Source organism: Aedes aegypti, chromosome 3 (assembly GCF_002204515.2).
Source record: "Aedes aegypti strain LVP_AGWG chromosome 3, AaegL5.0 Primary Assembly, whole genome shotgun sequence".
Classification (NCBI taxonomy): Eukaryota; Metazoa; Arthropoda; class Insecta; order Diptera; family Culicidae; genus Aedes; species Aedes aegypti.
The window spans coordinates 97,091,169-97,112,122 of record NC_035109.1 but is presented as its reverse complement, the minus strand read 5'-3'; the positions used below and the strand labels follow the sequence as shown (position 1 = coordinate 97,112,122).

The window sequence follows — 20,954 nt, the reverse complement described above, 5'->3', positions numbered from 1 at the left end:
CTGCTAACCTCCAATTCCTCGATCGCCCCACACTTCCAAGATCCTGCTCCACTTGGTCAAACCACCTAGCTCGTTGCGCTCCCCTTCGTCTTGTACCGGCCGGATTTGAGCTGAACACCATTTTTGCGGGATTGTTGTTTAGACAACTATCAAACTATGATAAGGCCTGAAATGCTACTAGAGTGGTTAAAGTGAAGAACGAAAAAGTTTTACTAAAAGGTCCTCATTCCCCATTTCATTTCATCACTCACTATCGTCACTTTTATTTTCGACACTATCACGTTTATCACCGATTATCACTCATCAACTTTCGTAATACACTTCAGATATACTTCCCATAATATCACTTCTCACATCACACCATTTTCATATAAATTCATTATTATTACCATTTACCATCTGTTAGCATTACTAAGTAATTAAAAGATATTCAATTTAAATGTTGCATTCTTTTTGTTGCTGTAGAATCATTACTATTCAAACTACAATTTAGTGCTATCAACAAAGTCACAGTAAAACATAATCACTGAGATCCATTCTTCTGCACTCGCTGTCATTATTAACACTTTTATCATGCATGTTTGAAGAACTAGACAATAATGTTTATATTCAGAGAAATTATTGCAAAATGTATTATGGCCTTTATTAAATTAGTATAGTTCACATCATTATGCATCATCATTATTATATTTTTAACAAAACTATCAGAATCACTTCCAATTTCATTTTCAAATTATCATCACCATAGATTTTATTATAAAATCACTATTAGCACCCTCACAATCACTAATTCAAAAACGACGAGTGCAACGCACAGTTCCACCAAACACCCATTCTTATGTTGTATTATAAAACGATTGATCACACGTTAGCTTCGAAACTTAACCACCATTACTGATTAGAACAAAGGATGCAACAGCTCGTGTAAACGAACTGAAACATCAACAACCAGCACTGGTTTAAAAGTAACTACTGAGCCCTGGCGGTCCCTCCGTTCGAAGAGGACCTGATAATATGCCGAAACATATTAACAGATCCTTCGCCTGAATGCAGCCGTTTCATGATAAATCATGAACCGTTAGAGGTGTGCCAAAGTATTGGGAAGGTGATATGTTTCACAGACGGGTATTATTATGGTGCACCTTCTACTTTGGCACCGTCAAACCCTGTGATCGTGGCCAGGGTTGAAAAATGGGTAAACATACATGTATATTGTTAAACTTATATCGCTTAACTAAACTAAAAGCCTACATAATTGACTTTAGATAAATAAAACTCAAAAAAAAATGACATTCTAGGGCAAAATTGATCTATATGGTGATCAATTTCGCCCTAAAGTGTCAAACTTTGTGGGCTTCGTGGCCGTGCGGTTAGTGTTACCAAGCATTTAGCCGCATCGTGTCAAGAAGTGTGGGTTCGATTCCCGCTTCAGTCCGATAACTTTTCGTCAGGAACGTTTTCCGATTGTGCCACTGGGCGTTGCATGCTAGTCCGTTGTCTAGTGTGGTGCTTCCTTCAAAGGACATGACCGTCCACTGGAAGCATTAACGTGTAGGTGTCTTTCTTTAAAAACTCACCTTCTTAATTTTGTCAACTGTTGAAACACTGAACACGGTGTGCTGCAACATACAAGATATCGAACTTGCATGAACCTCCGATCTATTTTCAGTAAAAGTTAGCATTGGTAGTCAAAAAAAAAAGCTTGCGACATGTTAAAAAATCTTTCATCGGCCTATCATGATTATTACAGAGAGCGATTAGTGAGAGATATTATCAATTTTCTCAGAATACATCCCCTGTTCAGCAGAAAACAGTGAAGAAGAATCATCCTTTCGTAGATTCAACGTAGCGAATTGTGACCCATCCAGTATCAAGCAAGACAATACTAATATAAGAAGCAAACACTGTTCCAGTTAGGACGTAAAGCAAGAAAGAAGAAAACAATTCAATCGAGTCGTTTCATCAATCCATTTCAATTAAACCCACAGGCTAGGTGCAAATATAACTCATATTCAATACTTGTTTGGTTTTGAAACACTCCGAAAAACAATCGTTCTTTCTATCTGACCTATCCTATTGGGACAATTTAATGAGGTACCGCGGGGCAAGTGGGTAAATGGGATAAGTGAAAATAATTGGTATATTTTACTGAATATGTGAATAAACGTTTAAAACTCATGCGTAAACCTTTAAGGCCATTGAGAACATTACGATAGGTAAGAGATTTCTGAGATTTTTCAGCCATTATTGCATAATAGTGCGAAAGATTGTTAACCTGTCAACTATCACTCCGTAGTAAGTTGGCGGAGTGCGATCTTATTTTAAAATTTTCAGCGGAAAAAAGTTGTGGAAAATAATTTTCTGTACGACTTCTAAGTTATCCCCTCTGACAATTTTAAACTGCAATAAAAAAGTTGTAGAATCCATTCGACATAGACCTAAAATAACTTAGTTGAAACACCGTCAATTTTCTAATCATGTGGGGCAAGTGAAAAGTTTCATATCAGAGATTGAATTTGTGTTTTCTCTTTAGGTAGCTATAAGTATACAAGGTTCGCAATTATCATAGAACAACAGAACGTGTCGATAATTCAAGAAACATTATTCTCATAGCGTTAAAAGCTTTTATCATGGCCAAATAATGGAACTTCTCTAAAAAAAGGTTGTCAAATATTACGATAATAATATGTTTTCTTCGGACAGCCGATTAAAAGGAAGACGTTGATTAAAATGTTCCAATATAAGAGAACGCAAGGAAAGCTCGTGGAATGTCCATGAAGAGCTAGTTTAAAACATAAAAATTGGATATAGGTCTATCCACATAAAAAAGTTTCTAAATACTTTATTGAAGGATTCCGTTTGATTTCTCCCGAAGAGTTATCCGACGTCATATCCGATTTTCTACAAAAAAAAAAAAGCGGTGGAAAGTAAGAAAACTTTTTTTTAACTTTTTCTGTACTTTTTTCTTCAATTTTACATAGAAATAAATTTCAGCATACTGCTTATATTTGGTGGGAGTCAAGTTAAAAAATATATACGACCTCATTTGTTTTAATTTTAAGTCTCTAGAATTTTAAGAATCCCAACTATGCAAATTCCATTACGCACTTGCCCCACGGTACCTTATGATGTTTTTTCACAATCTCACAGATTCAATGATGTAAACTATCTATTACAGCCTATATGATTTCCTACTAACTGTAGCGTGGGGTGGCGTGGGCATTGAATATTTTTTATTTGAACACGCTGAGCCACATTCTCAATTCTATGAAATCGTTTGTTGCAATGTTACACGCCTCATCAGTGATGCAAAAACACGATGATAGTTTAAAACAGAATGTCCTATATGCACTCATCAAATATTAATTTTCCATCCACATTTTAATGCCACGCGTCCATCGTTGTTCGCTTTTACTTCGCAGGGAGCATCAAATCCAACAGCATCACTTTCATCACCAGCAACAACAGCAGCAGCAAAATCAGCATCGCCACCAACAGCAACATCATCAGCAGGGCCAATTGGTGCATCACAAATCCATGTGGGCCATTAATCCACTCTATGCCTCCAGTGGGGGTGAGTAATAATAATGGACATGAACTATTTACTCACGATCTGGGATTCCGATTCCGGCCCATATTCCACTATATTGTTCAGTTTTAAATTTGATTTTTTTAAAATAAATTGTGCTATTTGATTTTTTCTCTCCATCTATTTTTTTCTCTCTTTGATGCAGTGATAAATGACGGCTCCACGGGCGGTGGTGGCGATGGCACGGACGAAGACTGCGGCAGCACATCCTACCGGACGCGGTCCCTGCCATCGTGGGGTAAAAACAAGCAACGGCCGCTTTCCAATGCCGATGACTTGGAGGAACTGTATGCCAAGGTAAGAATTTTTTTTAATGGTTACAATTTCTGTTGTTTTGAAAAGCAAATTGAAAGGCATCCCCATGTACCCAAATAACTCTTCAACTCATTCTGCGTGCTAATATAGTGCTTTTATACAGTTGGAATGCCATATATTGATCGCATAATAGGTCCAAGAAGGCAATTTAGCGTGCTGTTAATTTCTTGGATCATCAATATTTGCTCTTCATATATAATTGTTAATAAAACCAAACAATTAAGGACTGTTCATTTTATAAAGTGGACGAGACACCTTGTACATGCACTATTTATTAAATTTATTAACCCATATAGGCCTGAGTGAAAGAAAAAACACTAAAACCCTCGCCGCTCAGCGAATACATAACGGATTAAAATATTTTTTGTCAGTAGCCTACATATGTAGTTCCTAAAAGTGACCAAGGGAACTCGCGAATGTTCCTTTGGTCGGAGATATTCTGGTGGGTCACTGGGTCAGGTCGGGTAAAAAGCAGTGCTGGAAAAGATCGCATCACGAAGCAGCTCACGAGTGCATAACAACGCATAACAAACATCACAGACTCGCGAACTGGCTAGGTGTGAGTAAGTCCGCACCCGCCTGCTCGGGAGAACATGTCAAAATAAGTAGCAACAAGCTCGGGAACGTTTACTCGCGAGTAACCGAGCAAGTTGTGATTTATTATGGTTCTGACAGACAAACTAATTTCATAACCATCAAGCCGACAGTAACTACTAGTTTGTAGTCAAAAACTCTTGGAAACCATAAATTTTGGAGGGGAAGCAGCTTTTTTCTCAAAAACACAATTTGACTCTGAACAACCCCGAACACGTTCGCGAATCATTTTCAGCTTCGGTTACTCGGGAGCATGACAAATGCGAGTAAACCAGCGCTCTGACGCTCGGGAGCGTTTGGTTTTGTTTTTGTTCCAGTTCAGCAGGACTGTTCGCCATTTTCCATCACTGGTAAAAAGTGCTATTTTTTGGGACATGCCAATTTGTTTTTATTTATTTGCAATGGCAATCATTTTAATTTGCATAAATCATTCAGATCTGATATTCAACATTATAAATGAAGAGGTAAGCATCGTTTAGAATGTACTGGATGTGGCCACTCGGGCTTAATGCCCTAAAGAACCGGCTATAGATTTGTTGGATACTAAACCGTTTCAATATTCAAACAGTCGAGATCAAACAAAATAATTTACTGAAATACGTTTCCATGGGCTTGACACACATGTTAAGATACAAATTGGCCACTTTCTCGTAAATTTAAGGCATCCTTAGGACCCAAAATGGTTATTTCAAGGGTCAAACCAATGCAGGACACAAGGTTATTCAATCGTTTCTCAAAAGGTTTACGCTGATGCGTTTTTCTTACAATTCCGTGATATAGTGGCCACATTATAGCCGATTCAGGAAATAATCTGTTACTTGAAAATTGCTCACCTCCAGGGGCGCAGAAGCACAGCACACTTTTCAGTCGACCTGACCCAGTAACCCACCTGAACAACTCCGGACACATGAACGTTCCCGAAATCCTTTGGCCACTTTTAGAAACTAGATATCTGTGCCAGTATACTGACAAAAAATAATTTAAATCCGTTAAGTACTCGCTTAGTGGTGGGAGTTATAGTATTTTTTCATTCACTCAGGCCTATAAGGGTTAATAAAATCGCAATCAGCTTTCTGTACATCTTACGACTAATGTTATACAATATTGTTATGATAAAAAAAAGCCACCAGAATTGTTATAAAACAATTTCGAATCTAGGATGACTCGGCCAGATGGGCCTTGTCACCGGGGTACCCCTGACTTCTGGTCACGGCCACGGAAGTCGTCTGGGGCGGGTAACAACCACCTCTTTTCCCAGGGTCGGCTCTTCGCTGTGGTACTGATCAGTGCCCAAAGTAAAACAACACCACTTTATCACTTTAATTAGGTTTTTATTACACTTACTGTGTGGCGTGTATGGTGTAGTGTGAGTTGCTGGCCAGCTTACGGGGTACTCGGGCGATGCGGATGGGTGGGCTCTCGAGGATGAACGGGTGGCGTGGTGTCTCCCAACAAGATGGCCGCCGGTTGGCGTCCTTCCTACTTATAGATGGACCCGGGGAGGGTCTACGTCGAAGTGCCTGGAAATCCGGCTTGGATTTTCCTTGGGCTCAAGCTAAGAAGCAACAATGGGTCCTATTGTGGCACGAATGGGAGGTCTTAGGGCTGGGTCTGACTAATAGCGTTTGAGTATATTCCATACCTGACTTCGCTGGTAATTTATCTCCGAATCCTTTTTAACGAAGGATTTTCATCCACGATAAATAACACAATTTATCTATATAATGCACTTTAGTGACTAACTGGATTTTAATAGTTGTAACAGTTCTTTACACTTTGGTGGTTCAAGTTGGAAAGAACTATCTTATCCATCAGACCCCGTAGCTAACCTCTAAGCCCCTCCCCTCCTCTTCTGAGCCACCCACTTATCCACCACCCTTCTCCTCGATCCATTCCAAACTTCCAATGCCCACCTTATCCTTCTGTCATCCCGGGATATATATTGTCAAGTTGTTTGTGTAATATGTATAGTGTGCTAACAATAATTTCTGACATTCAATTTGGCGGTTGATTGATTGGGAGTGGCTTACCTATAGTATATAATTCAAAAATTAAACTGTTATACACATATTGTTCTACAAATTCATGCCGAACTCTAGTATGGCATACCTCTCTTATCTCCTATCTTATTACTCACTAGCTCTGGATTGGGATTGTAGGGTAAACGTACCAGAATGGTAACAGAATAATTACATTTCACACGAATAAGGTACAACGTTTAAATCGGTCGATTTTTGCAGGTTGTCAAATTCAATGATTATTAGAAATATTCTGGAAAATTCGACAATCTATGACTTTTATTTTCAAAAAAAAAAGCTTGTCCTTCGAAAGCATCATCAATCAAAAGCCTGCTGCAAAATATCAAGTTATTTTTTGAATAACAATTTACCAGATATCATACAATCTTTTTTTCACCAATTTTTTTGAAGAAATGTAGTATTAATAAGGAAAAAACAATGTCATCATAGAGTTGTTTATTTAGTACCCACCTCACATTTAAAGTACAATAGAAGACCAAATATTTTATTTTCAGAAGACCTCTCAAAGCACATTGACAATCATCAAAATGGGAAACACTGCTGTAATGAAATCGAATTTATTTTCCACGTATTATTTTCATAGTATGTTATTCTGTTATTCCCGATCAAAATATTTGGATTCAATTTGCTGTAGATCGATAAATATGCGCAAATGATTTTAAAAGTACGAGATTGTTCAATAAAACGACCATAAAGAGTGAAATTTATTCTTAAGCATGTGGTTAAAACTCACGATTTAGCTCTCATCTATACAAATATAGCTTCTTTAGTAATCTAAACCAATTAAAAAAAAAAGAGTAAAAGGATTGTGTAGCATTAAATTTGGCCATAAAGGATAAATCTCTGGAGTGATGTAATGTCAGAGAATGGTTTTAAGCTCTACCGATATTAGAGTAGTAAAGGATACCAACACACAATTAGGTACAAAAAAAACAAGGAGTATTATTATGCGACAAATAATGCTTAACTTTGATAAACAGTTTTGCTTAGGAAAAAAAAATAGTTCTAAAAGCATTTTGTAAGATTTTATATTTTCATAGCATTGTAGAATCATAGTTGAACGATGCACAGAAAACCGATTACGATTTTATCAATAAATAAAAAAAGATATCGCATAAACAAGGTTTCCACTTTATAAAATGAACAGTCCTTACAGCTCAAAGCTTTCCTTGTAATTATTCTGGACAACTTATTTATTCTATGGAGCCAAAAATTCGATGGTTCAAGGTTTTTGCAACGCAAATACATATGTACATCATACGCTATATTACAAGTTCGCGTGCCTCAAGATGAACTTAAAGATTCCGTGGCAAAACCGTTTTAAACTTCCATCCTTCAAGGATTGCTGCCAGTTAATTATATTGGATACTTTAAATTGCCGAAAATGTGTTACTTGTGCTTTGTGTAGTTCTGATACACTATCTGCGCATATAGATTGTCATGCTATTTTGCGATATTTACCGTTTCAAGCGAGAATCCGTAATTTGTCATACAATTCGTTTTTTAGGGTTCAGTTTATGGTCTGCTGAGAATTTGCAACCGCGTAGCTTCCGTTTTCGATTTCCACTATTCTAGAGCTATTTTTAAGAATTATTTGTCAAACCAATGAAAAAATAGAGATAAACTTGGTAGAATCTACAGGAGACATACCTAAAACACCATAAACTTTCATAGCAACGTCATATGAGCCATGTTACTAGAGACGACCAAATCCATCAATCGTATCGTCCTCGTTCGTCTTTACCAGTGGTTCCCAACCTTTTTGAAGCTTCGTCCACTTTTGGAGTTCTTGAAACATTCTGCGGACCCCTAAAAAGGGCAAGCACACTCAGAAGCCACGTTTGTAATGATAATGTGACATTTCTGATATTATCCCTGGAGTCCGACAAGTCTACTAAAAAATGGCTAGGAGTTTACCAAACATTTTTCTAAGGGGTTGATAAGAAACTCCCAAAAACAAATGTCACCAAAATCCAAAAAAAAAATTTTTTTTGTCAGTTGTTAGGTAGATTCCATATCCGTCAACAATTGGACAAATACGTTAACAAGTAGATTTTTTTCGAGAATATGCTTTAGGGTACCGCGGGGCAAGTGGGTAAATGGGGTAAGTGAAAATAATTGTTATATTTTATTGAATATGTGAATTAACGTTTTAAACTCATGCGTAAACCTTTGCAGCCATTCCATGAAAAACCGCTCTAGTGGGTCACCGAATTCCCTGAAAATTTGCTATTTTGTTCCTTATCCGAAATAAGGATACACGTATTTTTGGATTTTTTGATTAGGGTGACCATTTCCGAAATAGGGTGACCAGAAAAATCGCGATTTTGCAAAAATTTTATTTTTAAAGAAATTATAACTTTTGAACCGTTTGACCGATTTTCAATCTTTTTGGACGAAATGAAGGCTAAGGATTTTGACTTTTCAGGAAAAATATAAAATTTCACAAAAAGTGTGTTTTTTACATAAAAAACTCAATAGTTTCCGTTTTTTTGTGTTTTGAAGGCCTCGGGACCAACGGGGCTATTGCTGTTCTCATTTTTTTTAAAGTTCAGAAAATTTTACGTCTACTGTCAAATTTTATGTTTTTTAGTTTTTGAGATATATTTTTTTGAATATAAAAAAATCAGTCATTTTTCATCGGCACACACTGTAGGTCTCTAGCCTTCATTTCGTCCAAAAAGATTGAAAATCGGTCGAACGGTTCAAAAGTTATAATTATTTTAAAAATATTTTTTTTGCAAAATCGCGATTTTTCTGGTCACCCTATTTTGGAAATGGTCACCCTAATCAAAAAATCCAAAAATACGTGTATCCTTATTTCGTATAAGGAACAAAACAGAAAATTTTCATGGAATTCGGTGACCCACTAGATCGGTTTTTCATGGAATGGCTGTTTGAGGCCAGTGAGAACATTACGATAAGTAAGAGATTTCTGAGATTTTTCAGCCATTATTGCATAATAGAGCAAAATGTTGTTAACCTGTCAACTATCACTCCGTAACAAGTTGGTGGCGTGCAATTTTATTTTAATATTTTCAGTGGATAAAAGTTGAGGAAAATAATTTTTTGCACCACTTCTAAGTTGTCCCCTCTGACAATTTTAAACTGCAATAAAAAAAGTTTTAGAATTCATTCGACGTAGACCTAAAAATAACTCAATTGAAACACCGTCGATTTTCTAATCACGTGGGGCAAGTGAAAAGTTTCTTTTTAGAGATTGAATTTGTGTTTTCTCTTTAGGTCGCTATAATTATACAAGGTTCACAATTATCGTAGAAAAACAGAACGTGCTGATAATTAATTAAACACTATACTCAAAGCGTTAAATGTTATTATCATGGCCAAATCATGGAACTTCTCTAAAAAAAAGGTTGTCAAATATTACGATATTAATATGTTTACTTCGGACAGCCGATTAATAGGAAAACGTTGATTGAAAAGTTCCAATATAAGAGAACGCACGGAAATCTTGTGGAATATTTATGTAATGCTAGTTCAAAACATAGAAAGTGGGGTATAGGTGTATCCACGTAAAAAAATTCCTAAATACTTTATTGAAGGATTCCGTTTGATTTCTCCCAAAGAGTTATCCGACGTCATATCCGATTTTCTTAAAAACAAATAACGAGCGGTGAAAATTCTGCAGAGCAGAAATGCAATTGCTGTCCCATGATGTAAGAACTAAAATTGGAAATGTTGCAGTTATAATGTTGTCAAATCATTTCAACAAACATAACTGAGCAGAAGAAAATTCAAGTGACAAGAATAAAATTTTCTTTGTTTACATATTACTTATATTATTGTTCATTGGGACGCACAGTGGCGCATGGCCGGACAAAACCTAAAAATTCATGTTCTCAAAATCACTTGTTAATATTTTTATAGACTTCTATATCATTCAGTGATGGTCTCTCAAAATTTGAGAGTGATCTGATTTGTTTTCGATTTGGCAGCATCTTAAGTGCGGGAAGTCAGCAATATTGGACTGCTTAAAATTCATCAATTATGGTTTACCTATCAAACTTCAAACAACTGTATCTCAACGAAATCAAAACTAATTTGAGCTCAATAAGTTTCATTTGAAAGCGTAGGCTTTTGCCTTTGATTAGACTATAATTATATAATTTTTAAATAAATTGAGTTGTTAGTTGTAGCAAAAAATGTTCATCGCAATCTTTCTCCAAAATTTTGACAAATTTTTAAAGCTTCGTCCGTTTTATTTGAAGTGTTTCGGTAAAATGAGTCACTCACTATGAAGCAGCAAATCATCCATACTTGTTGAGGTGCAACAGTTTTTCTTGCCCCTCTTTGCCCCTAGAGGTGAAAATTCCATTTTCATTTTTCATTGTAATTTATCTATTTCATCATTCAAATCAGTATAATGTGCCATAACCCGTTTAAAACTTTATTGAATTTACTAAAAGGAACTTAAATATGTATCTCTAGTTCAGGTGTATGAACATATTTCTGCATTACAACCCATTTTTTGTAATAATAGCCATTTCATTCGATTGGATGAAAAAATAATGTGGGAAAATTTCACTAGAAAATCGAATTCTCAATTTGACAATTGTTTTCAGCAGGATGATATCAGGTATCCCAGATAGTTAATAGATTACCATTATCGAGCGATTTTAGACGTATTTGAGGTTTTGTCCGACCTTTGTATGAAGGCCCGCCACTGTGGGTTGCCTTAACAGATGTTAAAGGTAATAGAAATCGTAAATGTAACTGTTAGTTTTGCGATTTATTGTTCAAAGCGATAAACTTACGATAAAGTACGGAGACGTTTTTCAAAAACTTTTTCTGTACTTTTTTCTTCAATTTTACATAAAAATCAATTTCAGTATACTGCTTATATTTGGTGGGAGTCAAGCTAAAAAATATACACGACCTCATTTGTTTTAATTTAAGGTCTCTAGAATTTGAAGAATTCCAACTATGCGAAATCTATTACCCACTTGCCCCACGGTACCTTATATATTAATATGCATTAATATGTTTAGAACTTTGCCAAGAAATTTTGAAATCTCTTTCAGACCATCCATCAAGAAATTTCGGATGAAATCACTGTATCACTGCCACAGAAAATTGTATAAAAAATCTCGCTGATAGATTCAAAATAATTCCGCCAATGGTAGAAACAAATAAGAATTTCAAATTTATTCAATCACTAAGAAAAAACAAATTGGCTGGATCATAAAAAAAACTTATCTTCGGTTGTTGAACCCGACTCTTCTTATGATACAGTTTAGCGCGATCTGGCAGTACCATGCCCACACAGTTACAGATGAGCTTACCAGATGGGAGGACATGACCTATTTTTTTTATCATATATCGTCCTGTCCTCCGTTGTGTATTTAAGAAAAGTCCTCCTATTCATTTATTTCATAACGTTAAAAATGATCATTTTTGACACCCACCCACCCCTCTTAACGCTTTTTGTAAGAATATTCTACAAATTTTGTATGAGCCGTGCCATCATAAGGATACCCACCACTCCCTTTAGCGTTATTAAATTTATGAATAAGCCCTTTTAAAAACGAACTAATATTATATTTCAACTATATTCATTCAACTCTACGGCTCTGTAAAAATTTGCTTGGCTTCCCTGGGCATCAAGTAGCATTGTACCTGTCACACGATATGCGAATGCGAAAATGGCAAGTTTGGCAAAGAAAGCTCTCAGTTAATAGGGGAAGGGGTGGTAAAATGAACACCTTAAGGATATCATCTTTTTTTTTTTTAATGCTTTTTTTATAGAGGTTTTCAGTGCCTAAGGCTGGTTCACCTCGTAAAGGATATCATCTTGTTTCTGATAGAAAAACGAGAAATTTGTATAGTTCTATCTCACAACATCAAAAATAGGGATGTTATCTATGGCAGCGACACGAATTCAGACCGAAATAGCTAAATTTTCACATATTTTTATCGCTAGCAAAAAATGATACATATGCACTCAGTAAAATCTACCTTTAGGAGTTGAGGATCATCCTTTTAGTTGAGAACTTTGCCGATAGAGGCGCTTTTTCTATGCACCATATGAACCATGAGGGAGAAGAACTCAAAATTTGTAACATGACATGATATTTCTAGATCCTGATGTGTTGGAAGGTTGGTGTCTGCGGATGAGTCGTCAGTAGCTCAAGGGCTGACATGAGGTGATCATTCTGACACGGAATTACGCCACCAGGCGGCACTAGTAAGCACGAAATTTTTGTTTAGCGGATAGTTCAGTATCCTGACCTTAAAAAGATGGCGTCTTTGGCAAAGTTGTTCAGTAGCACAAGGGCTAACATTATTTGAGCCAAAAGATTAAAGATTTCGCCACCACTGCAATCCCATAAGCCCTGGGTCTTCTATAACGCGGATTCCTATATCGCCCCCCAACCATGTGTCTAATAGGAGACCTGACTGTATATGCTAAAACTAGAAGGTGGTCGTTTCGGTTTACTTGGTTTAATTGGTGGACCCCTCGTACGCCAGCTAGCTAAATAAACAGTTTGCCAATACGCCTTTTTCCGATAAATCTTAGGTATTCCTTCTCTTGATATGTGTCATGTTTTCCTTGAAACACATGGTAAACTGGCATTGTATAGAACAGAGTTTCCCAACCGGTGGTCCGCGGACCCAAAGGGAGCCATGACGACTTCTCAGGGGGTCCACAAAACCATTGTAAATAGGTGTCGTTTTTGGTTGATGAGGAATCACTTACCTTGCCTGTTATGTAAACCAGTATTGTTATTGGCTTCAATTGATTATTGTTTCGAATATAATGATAATAGATTGTTGAAAGTAAAATTAACATTGTTCCTAGAGGAACTAATATGAAATTCCTGGCATATTTTAGACTAATCCTCGCCAGGAAGCTGGCAAGATCGGATTGCAAACCTTCGGAAAATTTCTTGGTAATAACTTTGAGGATTCTGGTGGAACCCTTGGGTATGCCTGTAGAAATCTTTCAATTTGAAGAAATCTTTAACGTACTTCTGGAAATATATTTAACATATCTCTGTAGTTTTTGTTGGAATCCTCTCAAATACCTGTTTTTGTCTTTAACAGTGTTTGTATTTTGATTCGAATAAGCCTATCAAACCATATTCAGATAGTGTAACAGTTCGTGAACCATAACAATTTGTGACACATCGCATTCGGAGAGCCATATGTATTTCAATATTCACTCTCTCGTTTGGTACGTGGCAAGAGAGCGTTCAAGAGCATAAAATTGGTAATAACTTTCATATTTTCAGGTCATGCAACCGTAAGCAATCTAATTATCATCTATTGGGTCATTCAACACACCTTTGGTTGTGAACAGAGCACAGAAAATGGAAAATATTCGCCTCTGTATCTTAATGACAGAAATGACAGTGCATTAGCGAATGTTGCAAGTGGTGACACACAGTAATCGGTGTGTCTTGTTTTCTTTCGTGGCTCTCGTTATCTTCCACGAACGATAAATTGTCATGCGTGTTGTGTGAATACGGGCGGTTAAATGGGATGAAATTTTGGCTCGTATGTCAATGATCGTTAAATTTTCCAAAGCCTGGACTTTAATCAAGTGAAAAACTCATTTGTTTTTTTGCTGAGAATTGACAAGATCTTTTTTAGAACTTTTATAAGACTCTTGAAAAGTTGTTTGTTAAAATCCTGAAGAGATTCTTAGTGGACTTAAGATCACTATAGCGTAATTGGGTCCTAAAATGTTTAATGAAATCTTGTTTTTATTTAATGACACGAAAGAGCATGTTACTGCAACTATTTTAGCAATTTTTCCCGCTCAAATAACGGCTACATCATATTTAAACTTTAATTTAAAAATTGGGTCCATAAATGAACCTTGACACTTTTGATCATGTTTGACGTTCGCCTAATCGACAAAAACACCACAGGGCTTTTAGTTTTAACACTGGGATTGTTCCTATCTGACATTTTAGAAGGGACACGGAAAGCAAAATACACCCAAAATTTGAGTTTAAGCCAAGGAGTGTGACAAAATCTAAAAAAAATGTTTTTTGAACTTAAACAAAAATATATTAAAAAATTGAGTAAACATGTGTTTTTAGCCTAAACTTAAACGTTTGGCATTAAAATTGGGGCAGGCCTTTAGGACCCTATTCTTGCATTATCTGTGTTGAATTACAGATGTAACTGTTGGGTATGTCTGCCAAGCAGCGTTGGGAAAATATCCAATTTGCATATCTCATGCTTAAGAATATACACGCAAGAGTTGTCATGTGTTTTTGACTTAAACTTAGGCATTTGGCACTAAAATTGGAACAGGGCTTTAGGATTCTATTCATAACGCAAGGGGGTGGATGGGTGTCCTTGTGCTAATACGGCTCATATAAAATGTGTAAAATATTCATACAAAAAGCTTTACAAGGGGGTGTCGAAACTGGTAATTTTTAGCGCTATGAAATTTGTGAATTAATCCAAGTCCCCGGCGTTGTTGGCCGTCGATCGAAAAACATGAAGAATTTGCTCAATCGCAAAAGAAAAACACGGAATATCGCTTCTAACAAACTCGATGTTTCTATTGAAACGGTTTACTTAATACTAAATGTGTACAATAGAGTGATGCAAATGTTGAAGTTTTGGCTCCCCTATGCTTAAACGATTTTGATTATGGTAAACAGCATCCTCTCAAAATTTGAAGTGATTTGGAAGAAATTTGACTGTGCACACGCCATTTGAAGTTTATATGGAGATTACTATGGAAAACGCTCACCTTTTGAGTTCAGACCTATATATAGTCGTTATAATATTTTATGGAAAAATGAACAAACTCTACTCATGCGAAATCTTTGCAGCTACAACTTTCCCGAATACCACATTTCGATTGGACGTCAGGATAAATTGCTATTCATAATGATAAAGTTGGTTTGAATTTTGCATGCTTTATCAACTGCTCGGCAGGCAACAGTGGTGCTCCTGGCGGGTAGAATAGATCAAAGTAATCCAGGCTACTATGTTCTACAGCAAAATAGCAGTGTTGCTCTGAAAGTAATTAAATGATCATCTCAGCATGATTCACACTTTGTTATCAATGATAACAAATTATCCTTACGTCCAATAAAAATGTGGTCTTCGGCAATATTGTAGCTGGGACGAATTCACATGAGCAGAGTATGTTCACTTTTCCGTAGATTATTATTACGAGCAGCTAGAGGACTGAATGCAAAAGGTTTGCCTTTTCCATAGTAATTTCCATATAAACTTCAAATGGCGTGTGCACAACCAAATCTCTTCCAAATCACTTCAAATTTTGGGAGAATGATTTTTATTATAATTGAAATCGTTTAAGCATAGGGGAGCAGAAACTTCAAAATTTGCATCAGTCTAGTGTACAAGATAAAATGACAACACAACATACACTGAGGCAAAAAAACTTGCTAATTCCTTAAGGAATAATTATGATTTGGCGCCACAACGATTATTGTTGAAATTTTTAAGTTTTACTTATGATTTTTGTGAAAAATTTCATTACTAAATTTCATAAGTCAATCAATGAAAATCGGTAATGAAAGCAATGATAATTACTGAAGCGAAATTATCAATTGTTAATAATGTTTGCCTTTTATTTCAGGCATGCCCAAAAATTGACATGTGTTGGTAACATGTGACCTACTTTCGATTAACTTGTACTCAACATCGATAGCGGGGCAGTTCTTTTAGCGATTGCTAGAAAAAATATTTCGAGTGACGGCTTTTAAATAATTCAAAGCTCTCACTTATGAAACTTATGATCCCATATTCGAAATTATTAAGCGTTCAATGAAACCATAATTTGGCTGGTTCATAAGTCATGATTTATGGAAAACCTAAGAATTTTTGCCTCAGTGTACACTCGAAGTGTTTTGGTTCATCAATGACAGTGCTGCCAGTTATGTCGACATTCTAGAAGGGGCGATCACTATTGTTAAGGGGGCAGGATCCGTCATTGATTTCGTAATTTTCAAAAGCAGTTTTTTCGTTCAAAATCAAGATTGTTTACAGGAAAATGTGTTCACTGTATGTTATTCTCCAACCGAAACACAGTGAACACATTTTCATCGAATAATTTTCAGTTTTGAACAGAAAAACTGCTTTTGAAGTTTCGATGATGACGATGATTACGATGACGGAGCGTTGGACGTTAAACTGGCGCCTGATGGTACTATGGGTGTATTCTTTGCTGACTCTCCAGTTCATGTTCCTCATTAGCAACCGGGGGCAAGAGGTTACACCGGTGATGAATTCCCGGCCGTCTCTGTGGAATGTGCTAGCGAGACAGTCGTTGCACAGCCTTACGCTGAAAGGTGCCAAAGCTTTCAGCAGACTATACCCTCTATGTTCCATTTCTATATTATCTTAGCACCATCTTCATAGAGAGCGCTCATGAGAAGTTGTTTCGACATCCCTTAAGTTTTCAATCGCCAAAAGACAGCATTCCTATAGACACGAATTAAACCATCGGTTTGCACACCGTCTCCTGATCTATGTACAACTCTGCTCCCAGAATCATGTTCGTCCTAATGCTCTCTCGCTTCTCGAAATCATGGCTATTTTCCAACAAGCAAAGTTGTCTCTACACAAAACTATTTACATGTGCTGGGCCCATAACCCCTTGTGAGTTAATTAAAGAACGCATTGATATGATTATTTCATTCTATATGATTATTTATAGTAACTAATCACGTTCCATAAAAAAACTATCCTATCTGTGATGTTTTTTGCTCCTTATTTTGCAGGTGAATTTTAGCAAAAAGCGCCGCAATCGAATGCGCAACGACGAGGCGGCCATCATAGCCCTGTGCCGATCACGGTCTCAGAACCTCTCGGCCCTGCCAATGGCCGACCAAGACGCGGTCGTAGTCTACGATGAACGGACGGCCCTCTAGGCAGTTGTTGCAGGAAATATCCAACCAAATCAACTCTAGTCATCTGACTTTTGAAAGAAAATCTCAACTGACAGGAATAGAATGCTGGAATACAATACGGTTTTTCTTTTGATGTAGACATCAACGATCTACAGCTTTTTAGCAAAAGATGAAACAGTTGACTATTTAACATAAATAAATTATTGAATCCTTAGCTTTATTGTGACAGCAATTCATTGCAGCAGAAGTTTGTTCCTTCTTTCACTGAAAAAGTGGATATCCCAAACAACCACCAAGCACCTAACGCTCCAAATCGTCGATATAGTGTTAGTGTTGGACTCATAAGTCGTTAAACAGTTCACTTTTAGCACTATATGCCTGTTTTGGAGAAATATGGGACTCCGCGTGCTTATTTGTTACCTGGGATGGTTAAGATAGGAATACACCGCTAGTTTGTGTTGCAGTTTGTGATTGCTAGCAAGAAAAACGGAAAGCGTTTGGTATAATGTCGCCTAAAACAGCATATAAGATACAAATCAGTTAGAAAAAATAATAATTGTTGGCGTTTGTTCCCCTCAAAATGGGCATAATCAAGTTGTTCTCCCATAATTCAAGCTATTAAAACTTTTGGACGATTTTTGTTTCATGTATTTGCAAACCAAAAACTATCCTAACAATAAAAAAATCAATATCATACGAAAAAGAGAACGAAAATGTATAAATGATGCTATATATACAAGAAATTAAAAAAAAGTATTTCGACTATTGAACCTAATAAACATAAAGTTTACAAAGACTGATAGATTTCCCATTGTAAAGACAACTAAATACTACCGTAGAAGAAAAAAAAATCGGATCCGGTGAATAGAATTTTATGTGACCTAAGCGAGTTAGAAAGCAAACCTATCGACTTCCGCGTATTTTTATAAACTAAAACTCGAGATTTTTAACTTTTCCAATCGCAAATGCTCACGCGTAAAAAAAAAGTCATTCAACCCTCAAATGTACTTATATCATTTACATGATAGTTCCACTCGTCAAAGATCTTTCGATGTTCGTAAAAGCTGACTGCAAGTCGTCTATTTCCTAAGAGGAATTATGGGACTTGTGAGGCGTATCAGTGCGTTGTACATTCTAGGCAACATTCTAGCGTCACATTTTCATTAGGAAGATATGTATTTATATTGTACGTGTAGTAAAATTGGCAACGAATGCATCAAAATCGGTAGCAAAATAAAATTAAAACATTCAACAAATGTTGTTTTTCTCGTTTCGGCCATATTAGTTGATATATCAGTAGGCAAATAAGCGTACCGGCTAATTTAAGCAGCATGTATCATTGGAAATGAGCGACCATTATCTGTAGTAACGCAATTTGGAAACAATCGTAAAACGTAGGTTTTGAGTGGTTTTAATTTGCTGGCAAACGAGACCTAAAAAATGCAAAGCAATTAAGGTAGAAAAGTTTAGGCAGTGCTATGCTCAAAACAGCACCATTGTTGGGATCATTGCATATACGCAGTCATCATGGAGATAGTACAGGAAACTCGAACATAGTTTGTTCAGTGAGATGGCTTTGAAAAGCAGAAAAATGCTAATTAAAGATGGAATAAAAAATAAGTGAATTGACTTTCTGATTGCTCATTTTTGAATTAGACAATCCGAAAAAAAGCCTTGGCGGTTGCGTACATTAAATTCTTTTGATTTGCTTCATGGATTGATTCATCAACCGACAACAGGGATTCCATAATTTTTCCACATAAGTTCTCGAAGCTTTTTCTTCAGATTCCTATGCGTCAATCTACCCGGATAATAACGTATCATTCAGTGAATGGAATAAATTATTAAGGCGAAGTAGGCCGTCATGGAAATTTGTACGCGTCGTTGATGATTGTTGCTAATTCATCTCACGATTACGAATCAAAGAAAATCAGTTGGTTTTGCACTGACACAGCTGAAAAAATATCAGCATACTTTATGTATGTTAGCGTGTACAGTGATACTTTTTCAAGTCAATATACACTATAAAGACTGAGTTTTATCACTTTAAAATGCAAGCTGAAAAGTCATCATTGTTGCTAAAACGAATGACGGGCTACTTAGCCTTAATGTACAATATAACGTAGTGGATACAATACAACGTATTGTAGTTGAATGTCGAAGCAACATCATTCTTGTTTGAATATACAATTCAAAAACAATATAATATATTGTAACAGAACACTGTATTGTTTTTTTATTGATTTTGTACCTTACAATTTTGGTCAAATTCCTATTTTCGCGTAAAACAACTGTTGCTTTTTTCTGTGTAGCTGGGCTAAAAGAAGTAAACAAAAGAAGTTCAGAAAGCACGATATGTGTTGGTGAAAAATATTCAAAAAGTAAAAATAAGAAGTTTTGTAGAGGTCACTTGACATTAGCTGTAACGACGAATGCAACCATGATAAATATCTTTACTTTTATAGGAGTTAAAATTATTTTGCTACTGTTGGCACGAATATCCGGTAAGTTGGGGGACAATACATACAAAATACAAATTCTATACTGTTCACCACTAATAAATACAGTTTATTGAATTGTTTTTGTATTGTACAACAATACACGAATTGCTAATCAAGACAATACATGAACAATATATCATATTGTATTTTCAAAATGTATGTATGAGAAAATATCTATATTACGATACTTAACCACCCATAGATTATATTGCAAAAATCTCATATACCATACAGTGAACTGTTCAAAACAATATGTAATTGTATTGTCATTTTACAATATACTGTATTGTATTTCCAATATATTGAATAGTACTGTTACAATACGTTATATTGTTTTTGTATTGTATTTTTTATCCGGGTGTGGACTCATAGATCATCACCCAACACGGATTCAGTGTGTTTTGGTATTGGTTATCTTGTGTCATAAGCATCATGTTCAAGTTGGTCAATTCTGCACAAACATTTGAAAAGGGCCCAAGAGGTCTTGAGCCTTTTTTCAGCAACGTTGCTGTTGACCCCTTTTTAGCTCGCCCACGCATACTAACACCACTATCAGAAAAATTGGTGTTAGCTCTTCGTGATAGTGGTATTGGTGAGCGTGATCGAGTTGAATTGGGCTCAACAGCGTTTTGCAAAGCCAATGGTTACCAATGTCGATGTGCTCTTCTGCTTGGAGTATCGATGAGCTACAGAACAGGTGGCGCAGTTCCGCATAATAGTGTGTGTGACAGTTGTATAAAGTTGAAAATGACACCTAACACCAATACATCGCTGATCTTGCCTACGTCACTATTTGTGTTTACAATTTAAAATCCCTTGACGCGAAAGCAAAAAGTGCGCGAGTTCGGAAGTTTTCCCACTTTTTGTCGTACAGTTTTAACAAGTTCTGGTAAATGTTGATAGAATGCCGCAGTGTGCGGTCAATGATTGCGACACAGGAAGCGAAGAGCAGTGATATTTGCATGAATTTCCACGCTTTTTCCAAAAAAACCTAGCAAGCGATCGAAATGGGTGAAATTTTGTTGGCTCATCAAAGATCCGGGTACATCGC

At 36.3% G+C, this 20,954-nt stretch overlaps 1 protein-coding gene across 5 annotated transcripts in view; it reads left to right on the top strand.

Annotated features, from left to right (window-relative positions):
* The window catches only part of LOC110679692 (probable basic-leucine zipper transcription factor P), a 65,862-nt gene extending 46,831 nt beyond the window's left edge, over positions 1 to 19,031 (top strand). For all 5 annotated transcript variants that reach the window (XM_021855268.1, XM_021855267.1, XM_021855266.1 and 2 more), the window contains exons 5-7: positions 3,423 to 3,574; positions 3,735 to 3,886; positions 17,274 to 19,031. In XM_021855268.1, coding sequence (XP_021710960.1) covers positions 3,423 to 3,574; positions 3,735 to 3,886; positions 17,274 to 17,423 — 454 coding nt within the window. In that variant the 3' untranslated portion in view covers positions 17,424 to 19,031. The remainder of the gene's footprint in view (positions 1 to 3,422; positions 3,575 to 3,734; positions 3,887 to 17,273) is intronic.
* Positions 19,032 to 20,954: the final 1,923 nt, after the last annotated feature.